At 42.3% G+C, this 24,663-nt stretch overlaps 6 protein-coding genes across 6 annotated transcripts; 1 reads left to right on the forward strand and 5 right to left on the reverse strand.

Moving 5' to 3' along the window:
- Positions 1-829: 829 nt before the first annotated feature.
- EAE97_011402 (uncharacterized protein) lies at positions 830-1,591 on the reverse strand (the record flags this gene model as incomplete). Its single annotated transcript, XM_038881917.1, has 1 exon — positions 830-1,591. One exon carries the CDS (start codon positions 1,589-1,591, stop codon positions 830-832), a length of 762 nt encoding a protein of 253 aa, XP_038727326.1.
- A 648-nt stretch (positions 1,592-2,239) lies between these two features.
- Positions 2,240-4,108, reverse strand: EAE97_011403 (uncharacterized protein; the record flags this gene model as incomplete). Its single annotated transcript, XM_038881918.1, has 6 exons — positions 2,240-2,579; positions 2,646-2,801; positions 2,882-3,248; positions 3,319-3,628; positions 3,708-3,906; positions 3,981-4,108. 6 exons carry the CDS (start codon positions 4,106-4,108, stop codon positions 2,240-2,242), a joined length of 1,500 nt encoding a protein of 499 aa, XP_038727327.1.
- Positions 4,109-6,466: 2,358 nt separating this feature from the next.
- On the reverse strand, positions 6,467-8,290 carry EAE97_011404 (uncharacterized protein; the record flags this gene model as incomplete). Its single annotated transcript, XM_038881919.1, has 1 exon — positions 6,467-8,290. The coding sequence occupies one exon, from the start codon at positions 8,288-8,290 to the stop codon at positions 6,467-6,469; it is 1,824 nt and encodes a 607-aa protein (XP_038727328.1).
- A 3,727-nt stretch (positions 8,291-12,017) lies between these two features.
- EAE97_011405 (uncharacterized protein) lies at positions 12,018-15,723 on the reverse strand (the record flags this gene model as incomplete). The annotated part of the gene is made up of 4 exons (XM_038881920.1): positions 12,018-12,111; positions 12,231-13,318; positions 13,375-15,293; positions 15,480-15,723. 4 exons carry the CDS (start codon positions 15,721-15,723, stop codon positions 12,018-12,020), a joined length of 3,345 nt encoding a protein of 1,114 aa, XP_038727329.1.
- A 2,036-nt stretch (positions 15,724-17,759) lies between these two features.
- On the forward strand, positions 17,760-19,344 carry EAE97_011406 (uncharacterized protein; the record flags this gene model as incomplete). Its single annotated transcript, XM_038881921.1, has 3 exons — positions 17,760-17,826; positions 17,884-19,014; positions 19,076-19,344. The coding sequence occupies 3 exons, from the start codon at positions 17,760-17,762 to the stop codon at positions 19,342-19,344; spliced, it is 1,467 nt and encodes a 488-aa protein (XP_038727330.1).
- Positions 19,345-23,383: 4,039 nt separating this feature from the next.
- On the reverse strand, positions 23,384-24,453 carry EAE97_011407 (uncharacterized protein; the record flags this gene model as incomplete). Its single annotated transcript, XM_038881922.1, has 2 exons — positions 23,384-24,357; positions 24,423-24,453. The coding sequence occupies 2 exons, from the start codon at positions 24,451-24,453 to the stop codon at positions 23,384-23,386; spliced, it is 1,005 nt and encodes a 334-aa protein (XP_038727331.1).
- Positions 24,454-24,663: the final 210 nt, after the last annotated feature.

Consider the following 24,663-nt stretch of genomic DNA (forward strand, 5'->3'; position numbering starts at 1 on the left):
GATAGAAAATTTGCTTGGTGGATCGAAATGGGATAGTTAATTGGTTGATATGGCGCATGGGTGGATACACATCTCAAGAAAAACAGTCTACACGGTATGGGATGTGGAGTAAGACGGGACAGTCAAACATATAAATTAACCTTTCATCTAAGCCGAATATATAGCTCCAACCTTGGAAGTCAAATATAACATTTGGTCTATAAAAACTTTCGCATCTAGCGATATCTCGCTCGTAGACTAGATTGTGTATTTCTATTGTTCAAATCTACTGTATTAACAGCTCCTTTTTCATCCGCATCTATCAGCCTTTATTGAGTCAAACTTCTCCAAGATCCAGTTCTCCAATACAATCTCATCTGGTCTTTCCAGCAATCCTCCTGCTGAATGACTAAAGTGTTTTATATTTCTAAGCATAAATATCACATATTTCCAAACCTAAATCCATTGGAATATGAGAGTATAGCAGGTATCACGTAGTCTCATCCAATTCTAGGAGCTGATTGTTCGCATTTCGGTTTCTTAAATAGTAACATTCCATAATGTACTCTCTTAATCATCAGATTGTATCCAACACCACATCGGGAATCTATAGACAGCCTGGAAGCCTATCCAATAATACGCATCGACAGCCTTCCAAAGATCTAGATGTCTTGAAAAGCCCACATTATATCCCCAGAAGCTTTTAAATCTTTTCCTCCAATCCCCCTCACTGAGTATTCAACCGGGATATGGGTTTAGCATCATCTCACAAACTCCCCCTTACCAAATCTTCCCGAAGCTCACTGGGAGCCAACACTCCTCCCATAATTTGATCCCACATCCAACCCCCTCAATGAGCCATCCCCCCATTAACCTCCACCACACTCCCATTAACATATCTCGCCTCCTCACTCATTAAGAAAGCCACCACATCCGCCACCTCCTGCGGCAAGCCAAACCTGCCACTCGCGACCGCCCCCTCCATTTTCCTCACCTCCTCTTCTCCCGCCAGCACCGACACATTGGTCGGAGTATCAATATACCCCGGCGCCACCACATTCGTTCTGATGCCCCTCGCCCCCAACTCCAACGCCATACATTTCGAGAATCCCACCACCGCATACTTCGTCGCGCAGTAGACCGAAAATTGCGAGACGGGAACCATCCCGCAGACCGATGATACATTCACGAATGAAGATCCCGCAGTAAGATGCGGAGCCACAGCTCGCGTGATATTGAATGTGCCTTTCAAATTAACATTCATCAGGCGATCCCAATACTCGTCCGTGATCTCCTCAATGGGTATCGCGGTCGGATTAATCCCCGCGCAATTAAACACGTGATCGATGGTATTGCATTCGCGGAGGACATCAAGGATATATGTAATACATGCGTGAGAATCACTGACGTCTAGAGAATGCAAGTGGACTTCCTGTGTGGAGGATGCTTCGGATGGCGAACATAGTTCTCGGGTTTGGGAGACGGACTCGGGATTTATGTCGGAGAGATAGAGAGAGGCGCCCAGAGAAGCTAACTTGATGGCCGTAGCTCGGCCGATGCCGCTTCCGGCGCCGGTGATCAGGATAGTCTTGTTTTGGAAAGAGGAGGGCATTTTTTGTAAACTTGAGAGTCAGGAAGATGTGAAGTATGTGTTTCTGTATGCTTTTTTTATATGGTTTGTGAACCGTCTTGTGTAGATAAATGTTGATCCCGAGGTGGGGTAAAATTGATATGAGATATTGTCTGTATCTACATCATAAGCTTCTTGGGCATGAAGTAAATGATCTTCTGAAAACTTGACATTACCTAGGTATGAGTGGCACTATGGAAGCATCAAAAATAAAGCTTTTCGCTGTTACTTTCCAGTATATCAAATATAACATGTATATTTCAACTCCAGCGTTATTAAACGTTACGAGCTATCAGTGTAGTTTTAATCTTCCATCCTTCTCATTTCACCAATTTACCTCTTACCTCCTCTCCTGCTATGTTTAGATCACAGTCTTCCCTTTTCGCTTCTGCTTCTGATCTGTCTCATCTATGTAGCAGACGAGATTGTATAGACTTTGTAGGGATCACGAGTCTTGAAACAAAATTTCCCGAGGGAGTTGTATCAAGATAACAAGTCAGTAACCTGTTTCGTTGGTTTCTTTATTCATTCATTCATTAAGTCCAATACCACTCTTACCACCGCAAATACATTATTCAAGAACAATTGCCCCAACCCCACCACCATTCCATCTATTCAACCGACCCAACCTCACCAAGTCCACCACCAACTCTTCACGACCTCCAAACTTCCTTCCTCCCCACTCTCCCCCTCCATCTTCAAGCCTCCCTGTACCACCTCCGGTTTCTTCCCCAACCTCCTATTTGCAAAAATGTACCACACCATCAAACCCACCACAATGACAAACGTCGCTGCAGCAAGTATATACATAGCCGTGAACGCATGCGTATACAGCGGGGCATCCGCCGTGCGGAAGACTTGCGATCCTGCAATCGCCGTTGAATTGGCGGCCATGATGATCATCGCCATGGCGATGCTACGTTCCCGTGCGGATTTGCAGTCGATGGAGAGCCAGGAAACATTAAGGATGCTAGAAGGGGCAAGTTATTTTTAGGTAAATTTCAGACAAGCGATAGTGAATGCAGGAATAACCAACTGGACATTGGAATTCGTAGCCATGGAAAACACAACTGCTGCATAGCGATGCCATTTACTTTCTCCAATGGAAATGCGTAAACACGCGTAGGCGATCACGCACCAAGTAGCGCCGAAAACGACTGCAGGGCCACGACGCCCGGTTTTATCTCTGGAACTGAGACGGTTAGTTTGGGATTCGACATAGCTGCAAAGGGAATACTAACGCGACGAAATCCAAGAATCACCACCACAAACGCTGCGATGAAATTCCCAACTGATGCCATAGCATTTGCTCGTACGGTTCTGAAGCCTAGACTCTTGATGATCGAAGGACCATAGCCTTGTACCGCGCTAACAGAAATTGTAGATGTTAACGTAATGAGGTTGTGAACCAATATCCTCGGTTTCCTGATCGTTCTCAGGACTTCTCTTCCAGAGATCTGGAGTTGTCCAGTGGTTTTGGCAGGATCATCGAGGAGGATTCGTCGCACGAGAATGTATTGTTCGTGGGGAGTGAAGTAACTCCATTTACCGGCGCTGATAAGTGGAGAGCTATTTGAGACGCTAGGAGGGAGGAAGAGAATAAAAATACAACCGATTCCAATGGTTATCAATCCTTCGACTGTCATGCAACAGCAAGTCAATCTACCGCATCACAAGCTGGAAATACGACTCAAAAGACAAGAACTTACTGATGAACAACCATCTCCACCCCGCAATACCATATCTGCCCGACATTGACAAAATGCCCGCTCCAATAAGAGAAGTCGTTGCTGAAGCCAAAAGATTTCCTAGAAAGAATATCGATATCCTTAAGCTCGATTCGGATTTCTTATACCAGAGAGACATGGTATAGAGCGCCCCCGGAATAAACCCCGCTTCACACAGTCCCAGCAAGAGACGAGTAACGATATACCCCGAGTAATTGGTGATGAAGTTTTGAAAAGTAGCTACTAATCCCCAAGCCAAGATTTGACCTGCAAGCCATTTCTGTGGTACGATCTAAAGACATCTTAGTTATACATTTTTTTTATAGAAGTGGAGTGAGTACCCCCCCCCCCCCCAACAAAATTCAATATACCTTTTGCAATAAAATATTACTAGGAATCTCCAACACCACTATTCCCGCGGATAAGATACTCGATCCCGCATTAATCTGATTCGTCGTAACGCCTAAATCCGTCGTGATAGTACTCGTCAACGCATTTGCAATATTCCCTCTATCCAACTGCAGAGCAAAAAATGCAAGTTCAAGAATCGGTAGAAGAATGAAATCGATTCTAAAAGCATTGTTAGTCCTTCAGAAGTGCAAAAACACAGCGCTCGATGTTCGTATAGAGAGCATAGCACTCACTTTCTCTTCACCAATCGTTCTTCCTCCTCCGTCCAGTCGGGCTGTATATTACCTTCAACACTTATAGCTGCGATTTCGTCATCACCAGTTGCTTTGAATGGCCCATCGTATGTCTCTTGAGCACCCATGTTTTTCAATTCTTCTTGCTTGCTTGCTTCCAATTCTTCTCCAAAGTACAAGAATAACAAAAACTCTCACACACCACGTCTCAGACCACTAAACGGAAGAATAATCAAATCAGAAAACTATCCAATATCCGTACACTACTCATATATATACAACTATCCAAAAAAAAAAGCCTCCCCCCCCCCAACCATCTCCCCATTTTTTCTCTCTTCTAAAATGCAACAAACATGCATGCACTTGCATGATATACACTATACACAAGAAAATAACCATCCAAATCCAAATCCCCAATCATCCCATAGCTCTCACCCTTCTCTCTCAAGCCAGTTCCCTCGCACCCAAAACCCCCGCTCGCATCCCATCCCATCCCGTCCCATCCCACATCCCATCCACCTCAAGAAAAATTCGTACGCACCCCAAATCCGCACCACTGATTCGTGCACGCATCTCTTACTTGGCTCCATCACCCCTCCCAACTTCCCGGGTGTGGAGTGTTTCCGCGTCGATTGTTTGGCTTGCGCATGTTGACGTGATGATGCGATCGCTTGATGTGCTTTGTGGCACGTGATATGTATGTTCCCCTGTCCTGTTTGCGATTCCAGGAGGTAGGTTACCTCATTCATTATATATATGATGATGGGGGATCTTATAGCTTGATCACAAATATAATATCGACTATCGAAATGATACCTATTCTTTTTTTCTAGAATAGAACCTCTTTTCAACTAATCAACCAATCAACTAATCACTTTTCAGAACTGCGACGTATACATATAATCCCACTGAATCCGATATAGATACAACTACCTATTAACCACTCTCAAAGACACACCCTCTCTCTCTTGAAGTTGAAACTTATGCAAATCTTCGACTTTAGTCTATCTAACTACACACCTACCTAACTACCTAGTAGTCATCCCACATTCGAATTTCCTCGCTTCTCCCGGCTGCTATGAGAGAATGAGAGGATGAGAGGATTAGAGGATGCTATTATTCCCGTCCATCTCATCCCATCCTATCCCATTCCCTGCTATTTTCCACTTCAAAAAACATAAGTAAATAGATATATAAACAAATATCTCAATAAACAAATACAAATACAAATACAACAACCACAACCACAAACACACAAAAACAACCAAGCTAAACTGCCATACAGCCATACAGCCATACAACTAACCACAAAACACAAAACACAACCACATCCCAAGTCTCTCCTCCGTATTCTTATATTCTCTTCCTTTTCCTTGGGCTTCCTCTTTCTCCTTATGGGCTCTTGGAGATGTGGATATGGATATGGATATGGATATAGATACTTGTTACCTATTATTTGTGTTGTAAATTTTAAATTTTAAATTTTATAATGAATGTAACAAAAGATGGAAGAAGAAAAAAACACAGAAAGATGAATAGAATAACCAATCCAAAGGTTCATAATAGCTATATCTTTCACCTCTCACCTCACCTCACCTCACCTCCCACCTCCTCCCCATCCCCATCCCCATCCCCATCCACACCCACATCCCATATATACACACCCTTTCTTCACTACCGACTCGACTCCCCCCTCTTTCCCTCTACTCTCTACTCTCTACTCTCTCCAAAATCCCAACATTCCATTCATTATCCACTCACTCACTCACTCACTCACTCGTTCATACAATGTATATCCACAATTCCATCCCATCCCATTCCTTTTCTTTTCTCCTCTCTTCTTTTCCTTTCCTTTCCCTCTTCCTCACTCGCTTCTTTTCCTCTCTCTTCTTCCTTTCCCTATCCATCACTCCCCTCTCGCCTCTCGCCTCTCCCCTCCCCCTTCACATTCAAATTTACATCCAAATTCACATTCACATTCACATGCACAAGCATATCACACCACATCATCACATCACACACCCCCGAAGACACAACAAAACACAACAAAACAAAACACAATCCAACACAAAATATTAAAAGAGTATAATTTCCTTATCCATCTCATCCTATCTCATCCATCCATCGCTTAAAAAAAGGATAAAGATAGAATATCCTATCTACAAGAAACCCCTATCCCTTATATATATCCATGGATAGGGAGGTAGGTAAATAACAGATATATCCATATCCATATCCATCCAATTATCCACCAAAAATGACAAAAAAAGAAAAAAACTCTTCAACGCCCTACTCCCATCATTCCCCGACTAGCTATGTGCCAGAGGTGTTAAAGCCAATCGATCTATTTTATATCCCAATACGTAGCACATGCGGTTTATTCGCCAAAAAACAACAAAATGGTTCATCTTCAACTCATCAATCAATCAATCGGAATTCCTCCTTCTCCTTGCTTCCATCCATCCAAAGGAACAGATGGTAATGACTTATACCCTCGTCGCATTAGCTTCCCTAGGTGGTACTTCTCCTCGGAGATTTACCCATCCCTTTTCTCCAATTCCAATAACTCCCTCTCTCAAAATCGTCAATTGTCTTACTCCGCAGTAGCCTCCTTTTCGAGCTACCCTCTCATAATCCACATAATGTCCCTCTCTCTCCCAATAACCCTTTGGCTTTGCTATCGCACCATCACCCGGTGTTATCTGTCGCTTCGCATGCATAATCCTCGTTGGTGGGGAAGTCTTTGCACGGGATTTAAGACCTCCAACTATTGCGGAAAAATATGATGATGATGAGGACGATGCTTCAATGGAATCGAATCCTTGCCAGGTGGAATCCCCATCGCCTACATCTCTCCTGTCTTGCTTCTTCTTGTCCGTGAAGCTGAAAGCATTCCCATATTTTCCACCAAAATTCTTTTGCAAATCAATCATAGCTTGCTCTTGTTCGGGTGTAAACGAATTGGGAATCCATAATCTATCCTCCACAATATCTCCCTCATTCTCCATTCTCCTATCATTGAATCGCGGAAGATGGGCAAAGTGGTTGATGATCGCTTGCCATGGTGTAAATAATCTTTCAAATCTCTTCGCATACTTAATATAGTTGAATGATTTCGCATCGTATGTCACTCTCACAAAAGGATTCATGAAAATTCCTTCACCCCAATCGTCCTTGGTATTGGTGGTATAATCTGGGAAATCGGGTGTTGCGAGGATATCAGCGTGAATGAGACAACATTCGGAAGAATCCCAGAAAGATTCCGGTTCGGATCGAAATTTGAGTGGAAGTTCCGCGACCGAGGATGAACGTTCGTAGACGTGATCCGAGTCCTTGGGTTCTCTTTCTTTCGACTTCGAAGTCGTCGACTTTGCGACTTCCTTTTGGAAGAATCTCCCATCGAAAGCTACAATACCTCCCCAACAACTCTTAACTCTGACCGCATCCTTTCCAGCCAAAACATCATTTCGACTGGTGCTTTCTCCTCTTCCTCCAAACCATGGAAAGATTGGTACACCGATACTGTAACCCTCAGTGTCCCTGGTAGCATATGTATCATAGTACTTCCAGCTCGTAATAAAATCCGCACCACAAACTGCCTTGTACTCCGCCTTTCCCTCCTCATTGACGTTTGTCCCCCACAATAATCTCATGGCACCCTCCACCTCAAAGATGACATCGTTCAAGAAAAGCACTCTCTCATACTTCTCCTTCACCTCGCCAGATGTCATAGGATCCAAAGCCTTATTCCTCACATCAGCCAAATATTCAATTCTCTTCACTCTCGTCGCTCCACTAGGTAAGGTAATGCGATGTAAAGTGGAAAGATCAATAACATCATCTGACTCTGCCACAATTCTCTTCTGCACGCCATGCAATCTCGCGCTCAATCGCTTCAAGGAATCTTTCGGTCCTCCATATACACTAACGTAAACTCTCTCCTTTCCAATCGCATTCACCAGCGCAACCAAATTATCACCCCAAAGCCCATCTATAAGTTTTGAATCGACAATATTCGCCGCGATAAACACCTTTTCATCGCTGGGTATCGAGAATTTAGGAGGATTGGTGTAACTGGCGTTGAAAATAACCTGCCAGCATAGAAACAGGACAAAAAAGAGGAAGATATATGTAGGTTTGCAGATCCTTCTCAGGGTTCGTAGGAGTTTCGATGCTATACGCCGCGAGGAAACCGATGTATCTTTGTATTCATAGGTAAAGTCGTTGGCATCGAGGGAATTGCGAGGGAGAGGAGCGTATCGAGGGGACGATGATCGCGACATCCTGTAGAGTTGACTTTTGATTCCCATGGTGAAATTATTTTTCTGAGTTCTGATTTTAAATTGTCCTTCATCTGATACGTTTTCAGTATTATTAAATCCGCAACCCTCTTCGTTATATGATTTTATTCTTCGCCGAATAGAATTTCTCTTCTTTTTCTTCTCCTTTGTCGTCGCGCTCCCACTCCACACAAATATATTTATGGTGATATGATAAAGGGCGGAATCACTGCCATGTGATGACGAAAAGTCTTGGTAGGAGTAGAAGAGGAAAGGTTTAAAGGATTGAATTGAATAGAATAGAATAGAAAAGTAAAGTAAAGAAAAAGAAAGTAGTGAATAACAATGCAAGAATAAATCAACGGGAAGAGTAGTGTGGTATGTATGTATGGAATGTATTCACAATTAAAAATCGATAAACAGAATATAATAGGCAGTAGCGTAAAAGGATTTGGCGGGTGATGAAATTATCTGATTGTTTGTTTGAGGATGAAGATGAGGATGAGTGTGTGTGTGAGTGTGTGAGTGTGTGAGTGTGTGAGTATGTGAGAATGTGAGTATGTGAGAGAGATTGAAATTGAGATTAAAATTCGATTCAACTCATCAACTCATCAACTCATCAAACTTATTATTATTATTATTATTATTATTATTATTATTATTATTATTATTATTATTATTATTATTATTAAACTTCACTTCACTTCCCTTTCACTCTTCACCTTCACTTCAATCAGGGTCCTTTCTCTTTTACTCTTTTCTCCTTTCCTTTTCCCCCCCCAAACCCTTTTCACATTGACTTTACTGTATCTGCATAGCCCCCCAGAATCTAAGCTCCCTCTAGTGTCTCAACTAGCGTCTTTAGCTTCTCACAATTGACGCGGCCAATACATGATACAAGGCCCGATGCCCCGACAAAAGGGGGAATTACCGTAATTACCGTAATTACCATAAGTTTTCATAAATCATCGTTGAATTATCAGACATAAATTATTCTAAATTATTCTAAATTCCCGCCAAACAAATTCTTCATACCTCGGTAATTGATATCCAATCATTCCGTCGCATCTCTTTTTCTTTCCATTTTGGACCAATGAGGGTGGGTAAGATGAACGCCGCCGTTACCGTATTGAGGAATTTTGGGGATTTGGATGGATTATTGTTTTACTATGTCAAGAATGTCAAGAATGTCAAGAATGTCAAGAATGTCAAGAATGTCAAGATTGTCATGTTCATTCAATGCACAGTTACGACAATTACGACAGTCAAAGGAGGCACAGCACACATGAATCAATGCTAGGCAGATATATACCTCGAATCCAACAGTTTCTTTTTGATCACATACGGTGTACATACCTAGTACTACCCAGGGAATCCTCAGCTCTTTCTTCTCTTCCTCTCCTCTCCTCTCCTCTCCTCTCCTCTCCTCTCCTCTCCTCTTTTCAATTGGAAAAACGAACGAATGAACGAACCTACGAATGAACAAACTTACCAAGAAACACTTACGAAGGAACGAACAAACGAATCAGAATCAACATCGTAACTTCTCACGTGCTCACCTACCTTACTAATCTAATCATATTCCATCCATTCCCGGGTTCTCTCTCACCTACAATTCCCTGCCCCCCTTCAAAGTTCAATTCAAACCGTGTAATAATATAATATAACAATAAGTCATCTCAAATCCCAATATAACAACACACTTAGGTACCTATCTAGCTAGGTAGATACATACAACGTTCTCCATCCATCCCACTACGAGTATTCTAGCCCAATGCTCATACATACTAGGTAGGTAATATATATATCGTCCCATCTTATCTCAATCCCCCTCCTCCTCCTCCATTACTCGCACTCGCATCTCGCACCTCGCATTCGCACTGAGACTTCGTTCCGTACATCCGCACTTTCGCACTTTCGTACTTTCGCATTTGCTCCGTGGTGATATCTATCTATCCAAGATACTCATATATAAATACTCCCATCTCCCATCTCTGATGATACCCTTCAGGTTGTACCTCAAATGCCATTCCCAATCCCCAATCATGTAGCAACCCATCCTCAACATCCAATCCCCAAACCAACCTAGCCACAAATTCTCAGCAACATCAGAAAACTATACCCACCTACAACACAACACCACGTGACTACAATGCAAGCATACTTCCCATCCATCTCCATCTTTTGTTTTTCATCTCTCAATGCCCTCCCCAGTTCCCTCTACAATCTTCCTCCATCCCCCCCCCTTTGCTTTCCTTTCCTTTCCTCTCCCTCTCCGTCCCTTTCACCGCACCACTTCCCCCACATACCAACCTCCACCCATCAATCCATCCATCCATCTATGCACCAGCCATCCCTACCAAAAAATCCGCGTATTCGATACATTCGATACGATATCCTCCCCACCATACCCATCCCATACCAATCCAACCCTCCAATACGCTACACGCTATACGCCCTCCCCACCAGGGCCACCAGCCTAGGTACCTACTCCGTACTCACACACTGAACACATAGCCCTCAATGCCTACAGTACCACATGAATACCTACCTACCCAGCTACACCCCCTCCCTCCAGCTTTCCTTTCCAAATCAATCACCATGAATCTCTCAGCCTACCTAGTATTCAAACTTCCATTTACATTCACATCTACTGGTAAATCACCCAACTAATCTATCAATCCATATAAACCCATGTCTACTCGAGTACTTGGTACATATAAGCCAATTTCAACTCCCTATATTCCATTCCATTCTATCCAAACCCTACAGAAAGATATCAAAACAAAAGACAAAAAACAAAAGACGAACCATGTTGAAATTTGAGTTTATACCACAATCTATATATATATATATACACAGGTACATACCTATCTATAACTCAACTCTGTATTATATCTCTCTACCTATCTACGATATAACCTTATCAAATATACATACCTATATATATACATATATCTACACAACGACCTACCTATCTACTCCGTACAGAATAATACTCACACTCTCACACTCTCACACTCTCACACTCCCTTACTCCCTTACAAACAAACAAACCCCAAATCCCCCCCCCCCAACGGTATAAATTCGCAAATTACCCATCCCATCCCATCCCAAACCTAAACTACCCAAGTTCTAACTTCTAACCCACCACCTTACCAGTCCGACCCATCAAAACGTCCAAAACGTCCAAACATCCACTGGGATCCCCATAATTCATTCCCTAACGTTCCATCCGGTGTTCCACTTCTCTAAGATTAATTGAGATACGTACGGTACGATGGAGTATGCCCTAAAATCTAAAATGCGCCAACAAACATACATCAAAATATTATTAATACACAGGCATTTACCTATACACACGCACATCTTAGCACCAAATTTCAAATTACACACTCAAACTCAAAGCTGATAATATTTCATAATTCATAATTCTTTTTCTTTTTCATTCGGGTTCTAGACTACTCAAATACCTCAAGTACGAAAGCATCAAGAACGTTAGGATACTATACAATGCAATGCAATGTAATGTTGTAAATAACCTCCTTGAAAAAAAGACAACTCCCTTTCACCAACCATCAATGAATGAATGAACCAATGAATCAAATGATTGATTGCGTCGTCTAATCCCTTTTCATTCATCATTCATCATCCTTCCCACCCTTGTATTACCTCCTCCCCTCCTCCCCCCTTCGATCAAAAAAGAGCAATTCGCGAAATAAACATAATCCGTTCCGGTGCAAGCAAGCAATTGTCTTCAGGAGCTAAGACCAAAACCAAAATTGGCCAGGCCAGATAAGTACAGGATGGGTGCAGTAACGACGATGAGGAGTACGGGAACGGCTATAAGCCTAATTTTCATGTTAAGGGTACCGATCAGCTTGATGCGAGTCCAAAGTTATAATAAAAGACTCGAGGGTATCATGTGAGAAAATAAGGAAAGATCAAGTCCAAAGGAAGAAATCCTTACGTGTGACGTCCGCCACCACATAACTTCCTAATCAGTCCTCCAATCCAATCGACAAATACTACCTGGAAAAAGGCTCGGAGAAAGTTGCGGGATTTGGCGTCATCTCCGGCAGAACGCATGGAGGATGGGGTAATCGATCTGTCGGGTGCACTAGATGATGGTTGTTTACGAGCTCTCAATTGCGAGTCATTAGTCCCATCCGCGAATGATGTGGTCTTAGCAGCATCTTCCTCAGGAGCAGATTTGTCGATATTCGCATTCACACTCGCAGCTGGAGTTGCTGGTTGGACTGTGATACTTGGGCTGTCCTGGACTGGAGCGGAAGAGCTGGTTGCAGAGCCTTCGGCAAGATTAAGCGATTTGTTTTCCACGAAAGGAGTTTGGGGCAAATCTGGAAGAACCGGTCGGAGTTTACTTGAACCTTCAGTGAAATCTGTGGCTGGTAATTGAGGCTTGGAAGTTTCGATAGCTGCAGATTCAGACAATTCTACTGCATCTGTCTTTACAGTCTCGGTGTCATTCGTTTCAATCTGTTGTTCGTCGGACTCTTGATTCGCTCCATCCGGACCATTCCCATCAGCTTGAGACTTCTCCATACTAGGTGGTAGAGCAGTCAATTTGGACTCCGATTCCCCTTCAGCATTCTCTTCTACAATGGGAAGTAATGATGGAGAGCTCTCAAGTGCAAGCGATTGGGGTGATGGTGTTGTTAAACCGGCAGTTGCGTGGTGATTGCCATTCGTGGTAACAGGGGAAAGCGGGGTTCTTTCAACATCTGTTGGGTCTTCGCTCAAGTGATTTTCAAGTCTTCTGACATGCTCCAATATCTGATTAAAATTGTTAGGGAATGGCTCGAGACCAGGGTCATTCGGATCAAATTCTCGAAACATTGGTTCTGAAGCTGGTAATCGAGTCTGAGCACTCTCGTATTGTAAACGCTCCTCAGCGGTAGGGGGTCCATTGCGCTCATGAGCGAAAAGTGGTGCCCGTTCCTCGGATGGCGTTTCCATGTCCAAATCTCGTTCTAGATTTGCAACGCCATGTGAGACGAAGTCCCGCTGAGGGGTTGGTAGTTCAATTGAATTTGGCTGCGAAAGATGTCAATAATCTGCATGCGTGTATAAAATCATGGTGGGCGACCTACCTTAGGATCGTCATCAATGTGAGCTGCCGTATCGGCAACCTCGGCAGCAGTTGCCGCAACCTCAGGAATTGGTGTATATGAAAGTCTTCTATACCCAGTCTTTCCAGCCTCCGTATCTGACATAGGAGGTGTTGGTGGTGTTTCATCAAGCACTTCAGCAGAGTCTGCAACCTCAGCAGCAACATTAGCTAAGTCTGGAGTGCTAGCTTGCTCTCTGATGGTAATATGATCAGGTAAAGCATCCTGAGCATGTAAAGTATGTGCATCCTTTTGCGCAAATGTTGCGTTACTTCCGAAATCATCGCCATGACGTGGCTCGGAATCAACCTTTTCGACACTTACAATTGGTGCCGATGCAGCTTCGATTGGGATGCTTGAATGGCCATCGTCCTCCGTACCACTTTCCGTACTAGCAACAGGTTCGTCGGCTTCATCTTTTTGAACAACTTCCTGGTCAGGAATTTTTTTGCTGTTAGAGTCAATCTCGTCAACTGGCTTATGTGCTTCAATTGTCTCATCAACTGATGTTTTGACAGCAGAGTTTTCATCAACCTCAGTTGCTTTGTAGTCAACGTCTTCCGGGACCTCATTTTCCTTGTTAGAGGTGGTATTTTCGGTGTCAATCGGTTTCTCATTCAAAATTGGCTCAGACTCTGGCTGTTCTTCTTTAGGGGTAGTGTCAGTTTCCTGTGCAGTAGGTTGTTCCGCGGAGCCAGAATCTTCTGAAACACTCTCAACACTTTCCTTGGAAGGTACAGCATTAGAAGTATCAATCTCAGAGCTCTCTAGTTTTTCCTCCTTGGGCTCCTCGGCTACCTTTTCAGTGGTTTCATCGGCGATGACTGAACTCAAAACGAGGGGCTCAGAATGTGATTCGCTTGTTTCGGTCTCTTCCGTAAGTTTTTCCTCAGGTTTGGCGTCACCAACCACCGAATCAATTTCTTCTTTTGGTTCACTCTTGCTAGCATGTTGTTCTGGCTCCAATGTTGATTCTTTGATGTAGGCAACTTCTGGTTCTTCCTTGATATCGTCCACGTCCTTGCTAATCATAGGCTCTTGGATGGACGCTGGCTCTTTGACGTGAGTAAGCGTAGCCTCTTCTTTTGTCTCAGTCTCGCTAGATTTTGGTTCTTCGATTGCAGAATGAGTAGGCTCTTGTTGCTCTATGACTTCGGTCTTCTTTGCTCCAGTCTCGGCATGTAGTACCTCAACATCTTGACTTGTGATTTCCTTAGACTCTGGCACATTCGCTTCACTAAAGGAAGAATCATTGGAGGTCTCATTAGACTCTTGGGCGGTTGAAGTTGGATGCAAGTCAGGAGTTTCTGTGGTTGTTGTCTCCGAATCCTTGGCAGTCTCTGGCTGAGCATGTGACTCCGAATTTAAAGGTTCTTCAATTTCGGTATCTAAAACTTCGAGCTCATCTACCGGTACAGTTGACGAATCGGGGAGATCTGTGGTGGCTGTCTTTATCTCCTCGGTTACTGGTTGAAGGTGTGATTCCAGATTCTCTGGTTCATCGCATCCGGTAGTTGAAACTTCGAGCTCTTCGGCCGGCACGCTAGACAAATCGAGTTCTGGAGTTTCTTTTCCAGACTCAACTGTATGACCAGCTTCAGTAACAGGAAGTGATGTTTCATGCGTCTCTTCGGGCTTCTCTGATTCATTTTTGATGCCATGACCTGACGGAGAATCCTTTACTGACGAGACTGCCTCGACATTTGGGTCGTCAGAAACTTTGTCTTCAGACTCAGTGTGATGAGTTGGCTCAATTATGGTATCCATTGTTGACGCTTTGATGTCAGTGTCAGGTATTGTGCGAGGGGTTGAATTTTCTTCGTTGGAAGAGGAATTGTTGTGTGAAGATGGCTTAATCGGAACTGAAAGAAGGTTGTTTCGATTTCCAATGTCATCAACAACTGTAGAAATGAGTGTTACTTAAATGACCAAAAATTTAAAATTGTTTATCATGCATTGGAAAGTGGATTGATAAATTGAAATTTCGCTTCACATGTGGCGACCAAATTTTGTAATGAGCGAAGCCATACGAGTAGAAGGTTTGGAGTAGTGATGTAAAGAAGAAAAGATGAGGGTTATCCACATACCAATTGGAGCATCTTCATCCGACATCCACCAATCCCCATCACCGATCCTGAACTTGTATTGATATTCTTTCCCCTCTTCTACTTCGACAGCTTTCGAGAATACGTAATGATCATTTGAAACATTCTTATATTCCATCTCCCGAGGCTGCCATCCTGATTCAGGAAAGGAACCGGCAAGATATATTGGTGGGGCAGTCCCTGGTTTGGAATATGTAATGACAACTGACGTCTTCGTGTCTGCCATATTGACCTGGTAATCTGCGAGCTGTCATTACCAGTGTTCGACGTATAATTGAGATCAAGAGAGGAAAGATATGACTGTTTTAGAGAATATAGAGAGTGCTGGTGATAGACAGCCGAGAGACTGACTGTCTGGGAGAATGAGAACAGTAGGTAAATGAAATGACGAAGAGGGAGGGGGGGTTTGGGAGCTTCTTGAAACAAACAGAGATTTGTACGGCAGCGTGAATGCTACCAAAATGCAAAACAATTCACCAAGGGAAGGAGGAACAGTGATTAAGTATGAAGTGATATGTAGAGAGAGGGAAGAAGAGAGGGGTAAGGAAGAAAAGAGGGAAAGAAGGTAATCCGTACCTGTTAAAGATAATCAATTGGCTCTGATACTAAACAACTTTTCCTCTTCCTCAACAAGATAATTCACCAAAGAATGCCTTGCAGCAGGGAAAAGCCTTTGATAGTATCTAGGAGGTAGTAATACTGAGAGCCAAGGTGATTTTATACTTCACAACGATGCATGAATTGAGTGATGTATATCAAAAATCGACGTCGAAATGGAAAAAGAGGGATATTCGGAGGTTATTGTCGTTCAGATAAGGCTGATAACGACAAGGCTTATCGGGACCAAAAACTGATAGGATGAAGCAGATATCAAATGGGGTCGTAGTATAATGTTTCTCTTTTACGAAGAGGATTGAAGAGATCGAGATGAGAGATGAATCACAAAGTACAAAGAACACTCGATCAGATCAGTTGTTCGTTTTGAAGGGTTTAACAATATCAAGATTTATTGGATTGGCAAAGCAACACCACCACTTTTTAGATGCAATGCAAGCTTACTCCGTACTCGTCCTAGCCCTTCTCGATACATACCAAACTCTTCTTTCTTTGGGTACACCAGCATTCGAGGAGGGGAAAGACCTGCGTCACATAAGAAATCATCCTTGATATCTGCACATATGGACGAATGAGAAGCTTGATATCCACCTTCTATCTGTGCGACATTGTTGGCAGCCACATCATAGCTCACGCCACGGATGATTGTTGGGCTTCTCCGCCGAGAGAATTTTTCATTGAGGATGAGGAACATGGGAGGTGAATTTGATGGGTTGAGAAGTATGTTGGATGATATCAACGATTCTTTGGCTTTCAAAGGAGTCAAGATACTTATTACTGGGTAGGTACCCATCTATTCACGTGAATGAAGTGAAGGGAAAGACACGTGATTGGGTGGTGACTCGTGAGTGAAGTGTGAAGTGTGGGATGGGATGGGATGATAAAAGATTGCTCAGGTGGTGTGGACATTTCCTTCCGCAAGAGAAGATCTGGAGTATCTCGTATGCTCGGTATGATAGGCCTAGCCTCCACTAGCTTGACATCGAAAGTGGAGAAGCCTTTCAAAGCAAGGATAGAGCTGTGAGAAAGCTGGACAGTGTGATCCATCATTGGCTCGTTTACTTTCCCCAGTAGCAGCCAACAAGAGTGACCACCGCAGCACTACGATCATGGTAGACATGTGACATCTCAGCCTTGCCATGCGAGGCCAACAATTATTTTTCCTCGAGGCTGAACCTCCAGCAAGAAGGAAAAAAGATGGGACACGCAAGATATTCACTCTTTTCAATATTCCATGTCAAATCAACCGTACATTATTTGGAGTTAAATTTTGAATGATTACATTAGCAGTCTATCAATATATCACGCTTACTACTGTAACGTATCTTAATATTATTGTAAAGTGGCAAAAGAAATACAGGTTTCAATATACGATTTTACTGGAATGATTTGGTGTGCCGCTTTTTTTTCCATCACACGGCTGTGCCTCGACAATCTTAATTCACTTCTGAAGACTTCGAGGACTTCGACCTTACAATCTACAAAGAAATATCAACCGTATCATAAACACAGATTTGATACCACTATCTCAGTATCTCGGTGTCTACTGTGATATATAATCACTGTGCCGTCTTGTTTGATCTCCCGCAGAACGTTGCTCGACCATCCCTTGATTCCAGGTCGTGGTCTCCCCAATTCGATTTAATCATGTCTCTACCACCGTCAATTATTCATATCAAGAGAAAAGCCACAGATTTACCTCAAGATTTTCTTCGTAAGCTAAACAGAAACTCTATGCGCTGCTGATAATTACTGACTCACATCGTCATAGGTGTTGATGATGCCATTACAAAACGACAACGTAGGACCACCGACTTTGTTTACTCGAGACAACAAACTCCACAAATCGATACTACCCCCTCTACTCCTCAATCAGCGCCACTAGGACGACGCATTAAACCTTTACATCGTTCCACAAGCTCCCGGTCTCTAACTGTCAAAAAACAAGGGAAAAGTGAAGGAACGGTTCAATTACTAAATGAAGTCAATAAAGAGGATCAAGAAGTCAATACCCAACCTCCGACTGCCACCATTCCTACCAAACAAGATGACAAAGTAAATCATACTTCAGTCAGCATGCAACCCTCAAGTAGTGATACCCCGTTAAGTAGTGGAAGTACGAAGAAAGCAGTGCAACAGAGACGTTTCCATCTTTCGAGAAGTGCAACACCTTCCATTTCTCCAGGTCCAAGTACTGGGATACGAAAGCGCAATGCTACAGTGTTTATTGAGCGTCGCGTGCGACAAAAGACCCAGGAAGAGAAGTGGACATCTGTAGCTAACGCTGCTATAAAATCGGAGAATGTTGCTACCCTGCAACAAGACCAAGAAGAAAAACCACAGAAAAAGCCAGGCCGAGGATCGAGAGTACAAGTAGCACCTCCAAAGGAGACGAGGGATGAGAAGGATGCAAAGGAAGTCATTGCACCTCTTCCAAAACCACCCTCTGCTTTGGTCAACCCTTGGGGTCTTGATACAGATGATTTGGCAGCACAGATGCAAGCTTATACACTACAAGAAATTGGTCGCAGTATTGAAGAATCCAAGGCAGCAGAACCCAAACCATCTGCACCAGTACAATCCTCTTACCGCAAATCAACATCTACTAGGTTCAAGCCCAAAGTACCAGCTTTGCGCTACAAGGAACGTCATCCAGAGGAAAATACCATGGAAGTTGACGAGGATCAAATGTCTCGAGTTGAGACTGATGGGGATGTGGATACTGATTCAGAGTATATCATTGAGACATATATCCGTGTCCCTGCTGAAGATATCGACAATGAAGATAATCAGATCAATTTTGGTATTCTTGTGCTCGATGCTCAATCAGACATTGACGAGTTTTATCAAGATTGGGATACAGATGAAGAAGTAGAAGATGAGGCAGAAGAAGATGAGAATGGTTCGTTCCCGTTATGATTCCACAGTTTTTCTCAAACAATCATGCTAACACGCCCTTCAAGATGAGAATCACTACACAGCTGATTACCCCGATGCGGAAGTTGACTCAGATGACGAGTACAATAGAAATGCTTACGCATATCGTACTGGTAACGCTTCAGATCTCGAGGAATTTGACGAGGATGATAGTGATGAAGATGGAATGGGATTTAGTGATGATGAAACTGACAAGTTGAAATATCCATGGCAAAGAGTTGCGGCTCATGAACGGAGAAATCACATTAATCAATTTGCAAATGGTGATGAAGATGAAGATGAGGATATGGAGTAGTGGAAATGGGGAATGGCTAGTTGAGGAAGGAGAGACGGATGCTGAAGGCTACTTGTGGTAATGAAAGAATTCTGATGGGAATATGGAATCGAGATGATATTCAGGATTTCTGGTGAATCATTGGGATTTGCATCGATTGTGCAAGGAAGCGAATTTTGAAAGGCATGGAACAAAGCCTGATAAAAAGATACCATATGGCAGTGAGAGCGAGATGTAATCCTATGAGGAAGCATGCCTAGGAGAGAGACGTCAAAACAATGAAGGGTGTCCAATAGCATATACTGCAGTCCAACATCCAAGATTTGGGAAAATTCTACCCCTTTTAGATATGAAAATACCTTTCATTTTTGAATTACTTGGAAATGTGATATGAATTAGTGAAATTGATATTGCTTAGGGCCCGTTCGAATCGTTTTTTTTTTAATTTGTTAATAAAATAATATGTTGACTAATAATTTAGCTTAAATTTATGAATATAGATTCGAAATTTGTAATCTACAAAATGTAAAGTGATAATATATTGACAAATGCTAATCAAAGTTACATTACAGATTTGGCAAGACTCAACGAGGTTGTTATACAAATTTTCAAAATTTGCAAATTCACATTTTGTAGCTTTTTGTAACTTAACATGAATATTCAACAAATTACTTTTATTTTATTTTATTATCAATATAGATTATTGAACAACATTCGCATTCGGTAAAACACTTATCTAAACCTATATTGCCAACAAATATAGCTCTATATCGCCTAAAAAATCGATCCGAACGGGCCCTTAGATTAATGGGAATATAGTTTGGAGTTATTGGAGATATGGGGTTGGATTTGGGATTTGGGACTTGGGACTTGAGACTTGAGGGGAAGCTTTGTGTGATGTGGTGGGATGGGATGGGATGGGATGGGATGGGATGGGATGGGATGGGATGGGATGGGATGGGATGGGATGGGATGGGATGGGATGGGATGGGATGGGATGGAATGATTTGTTGGATAATCAGAGTTGAATAGTTGGGTGTGTGTGAAAGGGGGATTGGATGATGTGAATGTGAATGTGAATGTACTTGAGTTTATGGTGAATTTGGATCTGGATTTGGATTTGGATCTCAAATTGGTTGTGTTTTTTTGGGAGAAGGAGAAGGAGAAGGAGAAGGAGAAGGAGAAGGAGAAGGAGAAGGAGAAGGAGAAGGAGAAGGAGAATAAGCTGACTAGCTGATTACTCCAACAAATGATTAAGATATTCTGAATTCCTGAACAGATCTCGGATACATGAATGATGAACAATGAGCGATGGGAATACGTCTATACATCTCATTTCCAATCCTTCAAGAGTTCTATAATCATTGTTTGTAGTATGTTTTATGTATTATTATGATTTATCTAATCTTTAGTTAGATAGAAGTGATATATCTGTATGTAATAAGTAGTTAGATAATATATACATATATAGTTCAATAATGAAAAAGGAAAAAGGAAAATGAAATCCTTCTCGCTCATGTATATCTCGTGACGAGCCCCTATGTGTTAGTTGGCTAGCTGGGTAATTTTTTGAAATGTTATTTGATAGGATAGGATATAATAGAATAGGATAGAGTAGAACACGATGCGATGCGATGTGAAATTATAAAATTAATGATAGTTCTAGAGCTGGAATTGAGAGTTTCAATAGAGGTTCAAGAAGTGGGAAGGGTTGAATGTTGTGTTGGGGGTTTGCTTTGAGGGGGGAAATTGGGTGGATGAGTGGAAGGGTGGAAGAGTAAAGCGAGCTTTTTTGAAATCGGAATTAGGATTTGGAATTGTAATATTCCACCGTCTGCGGCAAAATCGTTGGATTGAGGTTTTGGAAGGGTGTGATGTGGTGCAGTCGACGAATTTACGGTATTGGATTTTATGCTTATATGGCTATACACTGACATACCTACGCCTAATATATATTCTATTTTCCCAATATCATTCTACAATGATTTTTCATTCCGAAACTCTTTACTATATACTTGAACCGCGAAGCATTGAAGCATTGAAGATCCTCAAGCTCAAGAGGAAAGCTGGTGGGGGATTAGTTTTATTTCTATATCTATATCTACACTCCTACTCCTACTCCTACTCCTACTCCTACTCCTACTTCTACTCCTACTCCTACTCCTAGCTCAGAACACTGACTATGAATGCACTTGCATATTCTCAATCACTGACTGATACAGCTTTTCATACATACATGGACACTACATGAGATAGGGAATAGGGAATGATTGTATGGATCTTTGCATCTTTGATGATATCCAACAACATATGTGAAATGTGAAGGATTCAAGATACTATACCATTAACGAGATTCCCAATCAGGGAGTTCAGGATATTTCTTTAAGCCTTCGATATTTTGATATGAGAGGATATATATATATATATTCTAGTGTACTCGAGTTAAATAAATACAGCTGGATTCTCCTTTTTCATGCTCTACGTGCATCTACTCACTGCGAAAAACATCTTCTGCTGATATGGACTCTTTCTCTATTCTTTGGACTTCCCATTCCTTCTCGTACACTGATCACTTCCCTCATACTCGTTCGTGATCACCTCATGTGCACTCAGTCTCTCATAATCTCAATCTCCTCGGGTAACCTACTCGGTGTGCCTCTTTCCTTTTCTCCATGTTCTGTCTTTATGGTTCCTTTCACTCCTCCTATTCCCTTTCTCTTCATTGCCCTCCTATCCCTTCCCCTCCCCTCCTCCCCTCCTCCCCTCCTCCCCTCCTATTCCCATTTTCCCCTCTTGAAATACCCCAATACCCAAACACCCCAATAAGCAAATAACCACAATCAAAACAACCAAAACAACCATTTACCCAATTTCAACATCCAAAACACATCACATTCAATACCCCAAACCCATCGTTACCCCCCACCAAAGCTCTCATCCACCATTTCATCTTATGAAACCCAAAGTACATGTGTACTCTGACCCTTCAAAAGCACTTCCATGACTCCCTAACGATATGCAACAAGGACATAACATATCATTTGAACAACGAAATTCGTGCTTGCGCGAGAAATTAGAATGTGATGATTTGTTTCCTTCATTCATCACATCACATTATATCAACATCGATTTAATTTCTCACTCTCCTCGTTTACAGAGCTTACTCTTGACTAAATAGTGTATTTGGGGTACTGCATTTCACATCTCACATCCCATTGATCGACATTCTTCACCGTGATGAGATGTTGATGTGTACCTGGCGTTATTTTCAATACATGATGTCATCGTGGATATCTCAATTTGATATATAATTAACAGCGGCTAGGAAGAAGGCTATGCAATAGTCTAGGAGATAATAGACGGATCTTTCTTGGAGGTGTGAGGTAGGATGATGGGTCAGTCAGCTGGATTTTTGGTTTTACCTTATGAAACTTCATTGGGCGTTGATCATGGATCTTGATATCTGGAGGGCGAGCCGAAAATTGGAGTACAAGGGTTTCAAAGGGAGCGGGGAAATAAGTAGTTGATGGAAAGGAGGAAGGAAAAAGATAAAAGAGGGTTAAAGAGAAGGAAGATCGAATAGAGTCAGGGTGAGTTGATTTTATGGGGAGGGGGGAGGTGTATAAACAATAGGGAGAGTTCAAAGAATAGGGAGAGTTCAAAGAATAGGGAGAGTTCAAAGAATAGGGAGAGTTTAAAGAATGCAGGTGAATTGGCTAATGCAAGTAAACAAGAACCAAACGAATATTCTCCATGCAGTACTCAGGATAGATTTATCATTCTGAACCATCAGGGGTATCCTTTATCATAACCTATACCATTGAAATTCAGTATATTGCCAACGCTCCAACAAATGGAGGACTCGAGACCATTTGGACAACATATGATTGAAGACTTCATTGTTAAATAGAAGTGAATATTTGTAGAGTGTGAGTGGGATTACCTAGTTGTAAACATCAACTAGGTATCAAACTGTTCTCCCAACCCAATAAATCGAGTCGTGGTTTCAATATGATATTGTTCCATAGATGTATGTCTCAAACACCATCTCATACACTTTTTATCTTTTCTTATTCCATGCATCCACAAATGCAATCTTATCCTTCACAGTCAATCCAACGCGTTTGACTCTTCCCAATCGTGCCAATGCTTCACCAACCTTATCCAAGACACGTTGTTCTTCTGATGTTATTTCTGCCGATTGATCGTTCTTAGATGTGAGAGTATCAGAGCTGCTTGTATACGCCGTATCTAGTTGATTCTTCAAGTATTTAGTGGCCTTTTCTGATTCATGCGTGGATGTATTGTATACAACTTCAGCGATTCGGACTTTAATGCAATGTGTAGGTTTTGAAAGAAGATTCCAGAAGAATGACCAGTATTTTCCTGGGACGGGCGTCATGATATCAGAGGGCGAATAGCGGAGACTGATTGGGAAGATTTTGGTTCCTGAAGGAGCAGTCAAAAGACTTTGGCTCACGGGCAGTATTCCTTTTCCATTTGTAGTTGTACATTCTGAGAAAACTACAATAGCACGCCCAGGAAATTGAGAGAGTAGGGCGGACAAGTCAGTCATTTTTGAGCCCTTGGGTGGATATTCCTGGGGACTTTGAAGTGCTCGGAAGATGGCGCCCAAAAGAGAAATTTGGTGAACTTGGCGGGTATGTGGGTAGGATGCTGTGAATATGGGATCGAAGATGGCAGCCAAATATAAAGAATCGATAGGCGATGTAAAGGAAGATGCGATAATATCCGAAGGTTCTGGTACTCGTCCTTCATGTTTCTTTGCCAGAGAACCTTTCTTGACTCCATCAATCTGCAAATCTATCCACCACACTCCCGGTATTCCAAGTAACATCCATAATATTGCTTTCTTGAGTAGTGATCCCAAGGGAAACCATTGTAGGAAGAGAAAATAAGTCGTGGATACTGTGAGGAAGAGTGGTAATTTGAAGAGGAAGAGAAAAAGATGAACGGGGGCATAGATGCCGGCACTTGGAGTTTGAACGGGTAAGAACGGAGCGATTCCAGATCCTGGATGATGGATTGAATTAGTTGGGACCTTATTCCAGTAGATTTGGTCTGGAAGTAGTACGTACCTCTGTCGCGAAACTGTGAATATTTTTCCATGGCAGATAAACTGTATGTGTGCTGGATAGTTGTATGAAGGAAAACTATTCAGAATACTATAATATCATGACTTTGTTGATATTCCTACTACAACAGACCGTATACTGTTCAGTATATTAAGAATGTTGTAAGCAGATTGAACCAGAGAGTATTAAATACTTTCTTTGGTGAGCAAAAATAACATCTTTTTTTCCCTAATCACACACATGG

Source organism: Botrytis byssoidea, assembly GCF_014898295.1.
Source record: "Botrytis byssoidea strain MUCL 94 chromosome Unknown BBYS_036, whole genome shotgun sequence".
NCBI classification, from domain to species: Eukaryota; Fungi; Ascomycota; class Leotiomycetes; order Helotiales; family Sclerotiniaceae; genus Botrytis; species Botrytis byssoidea.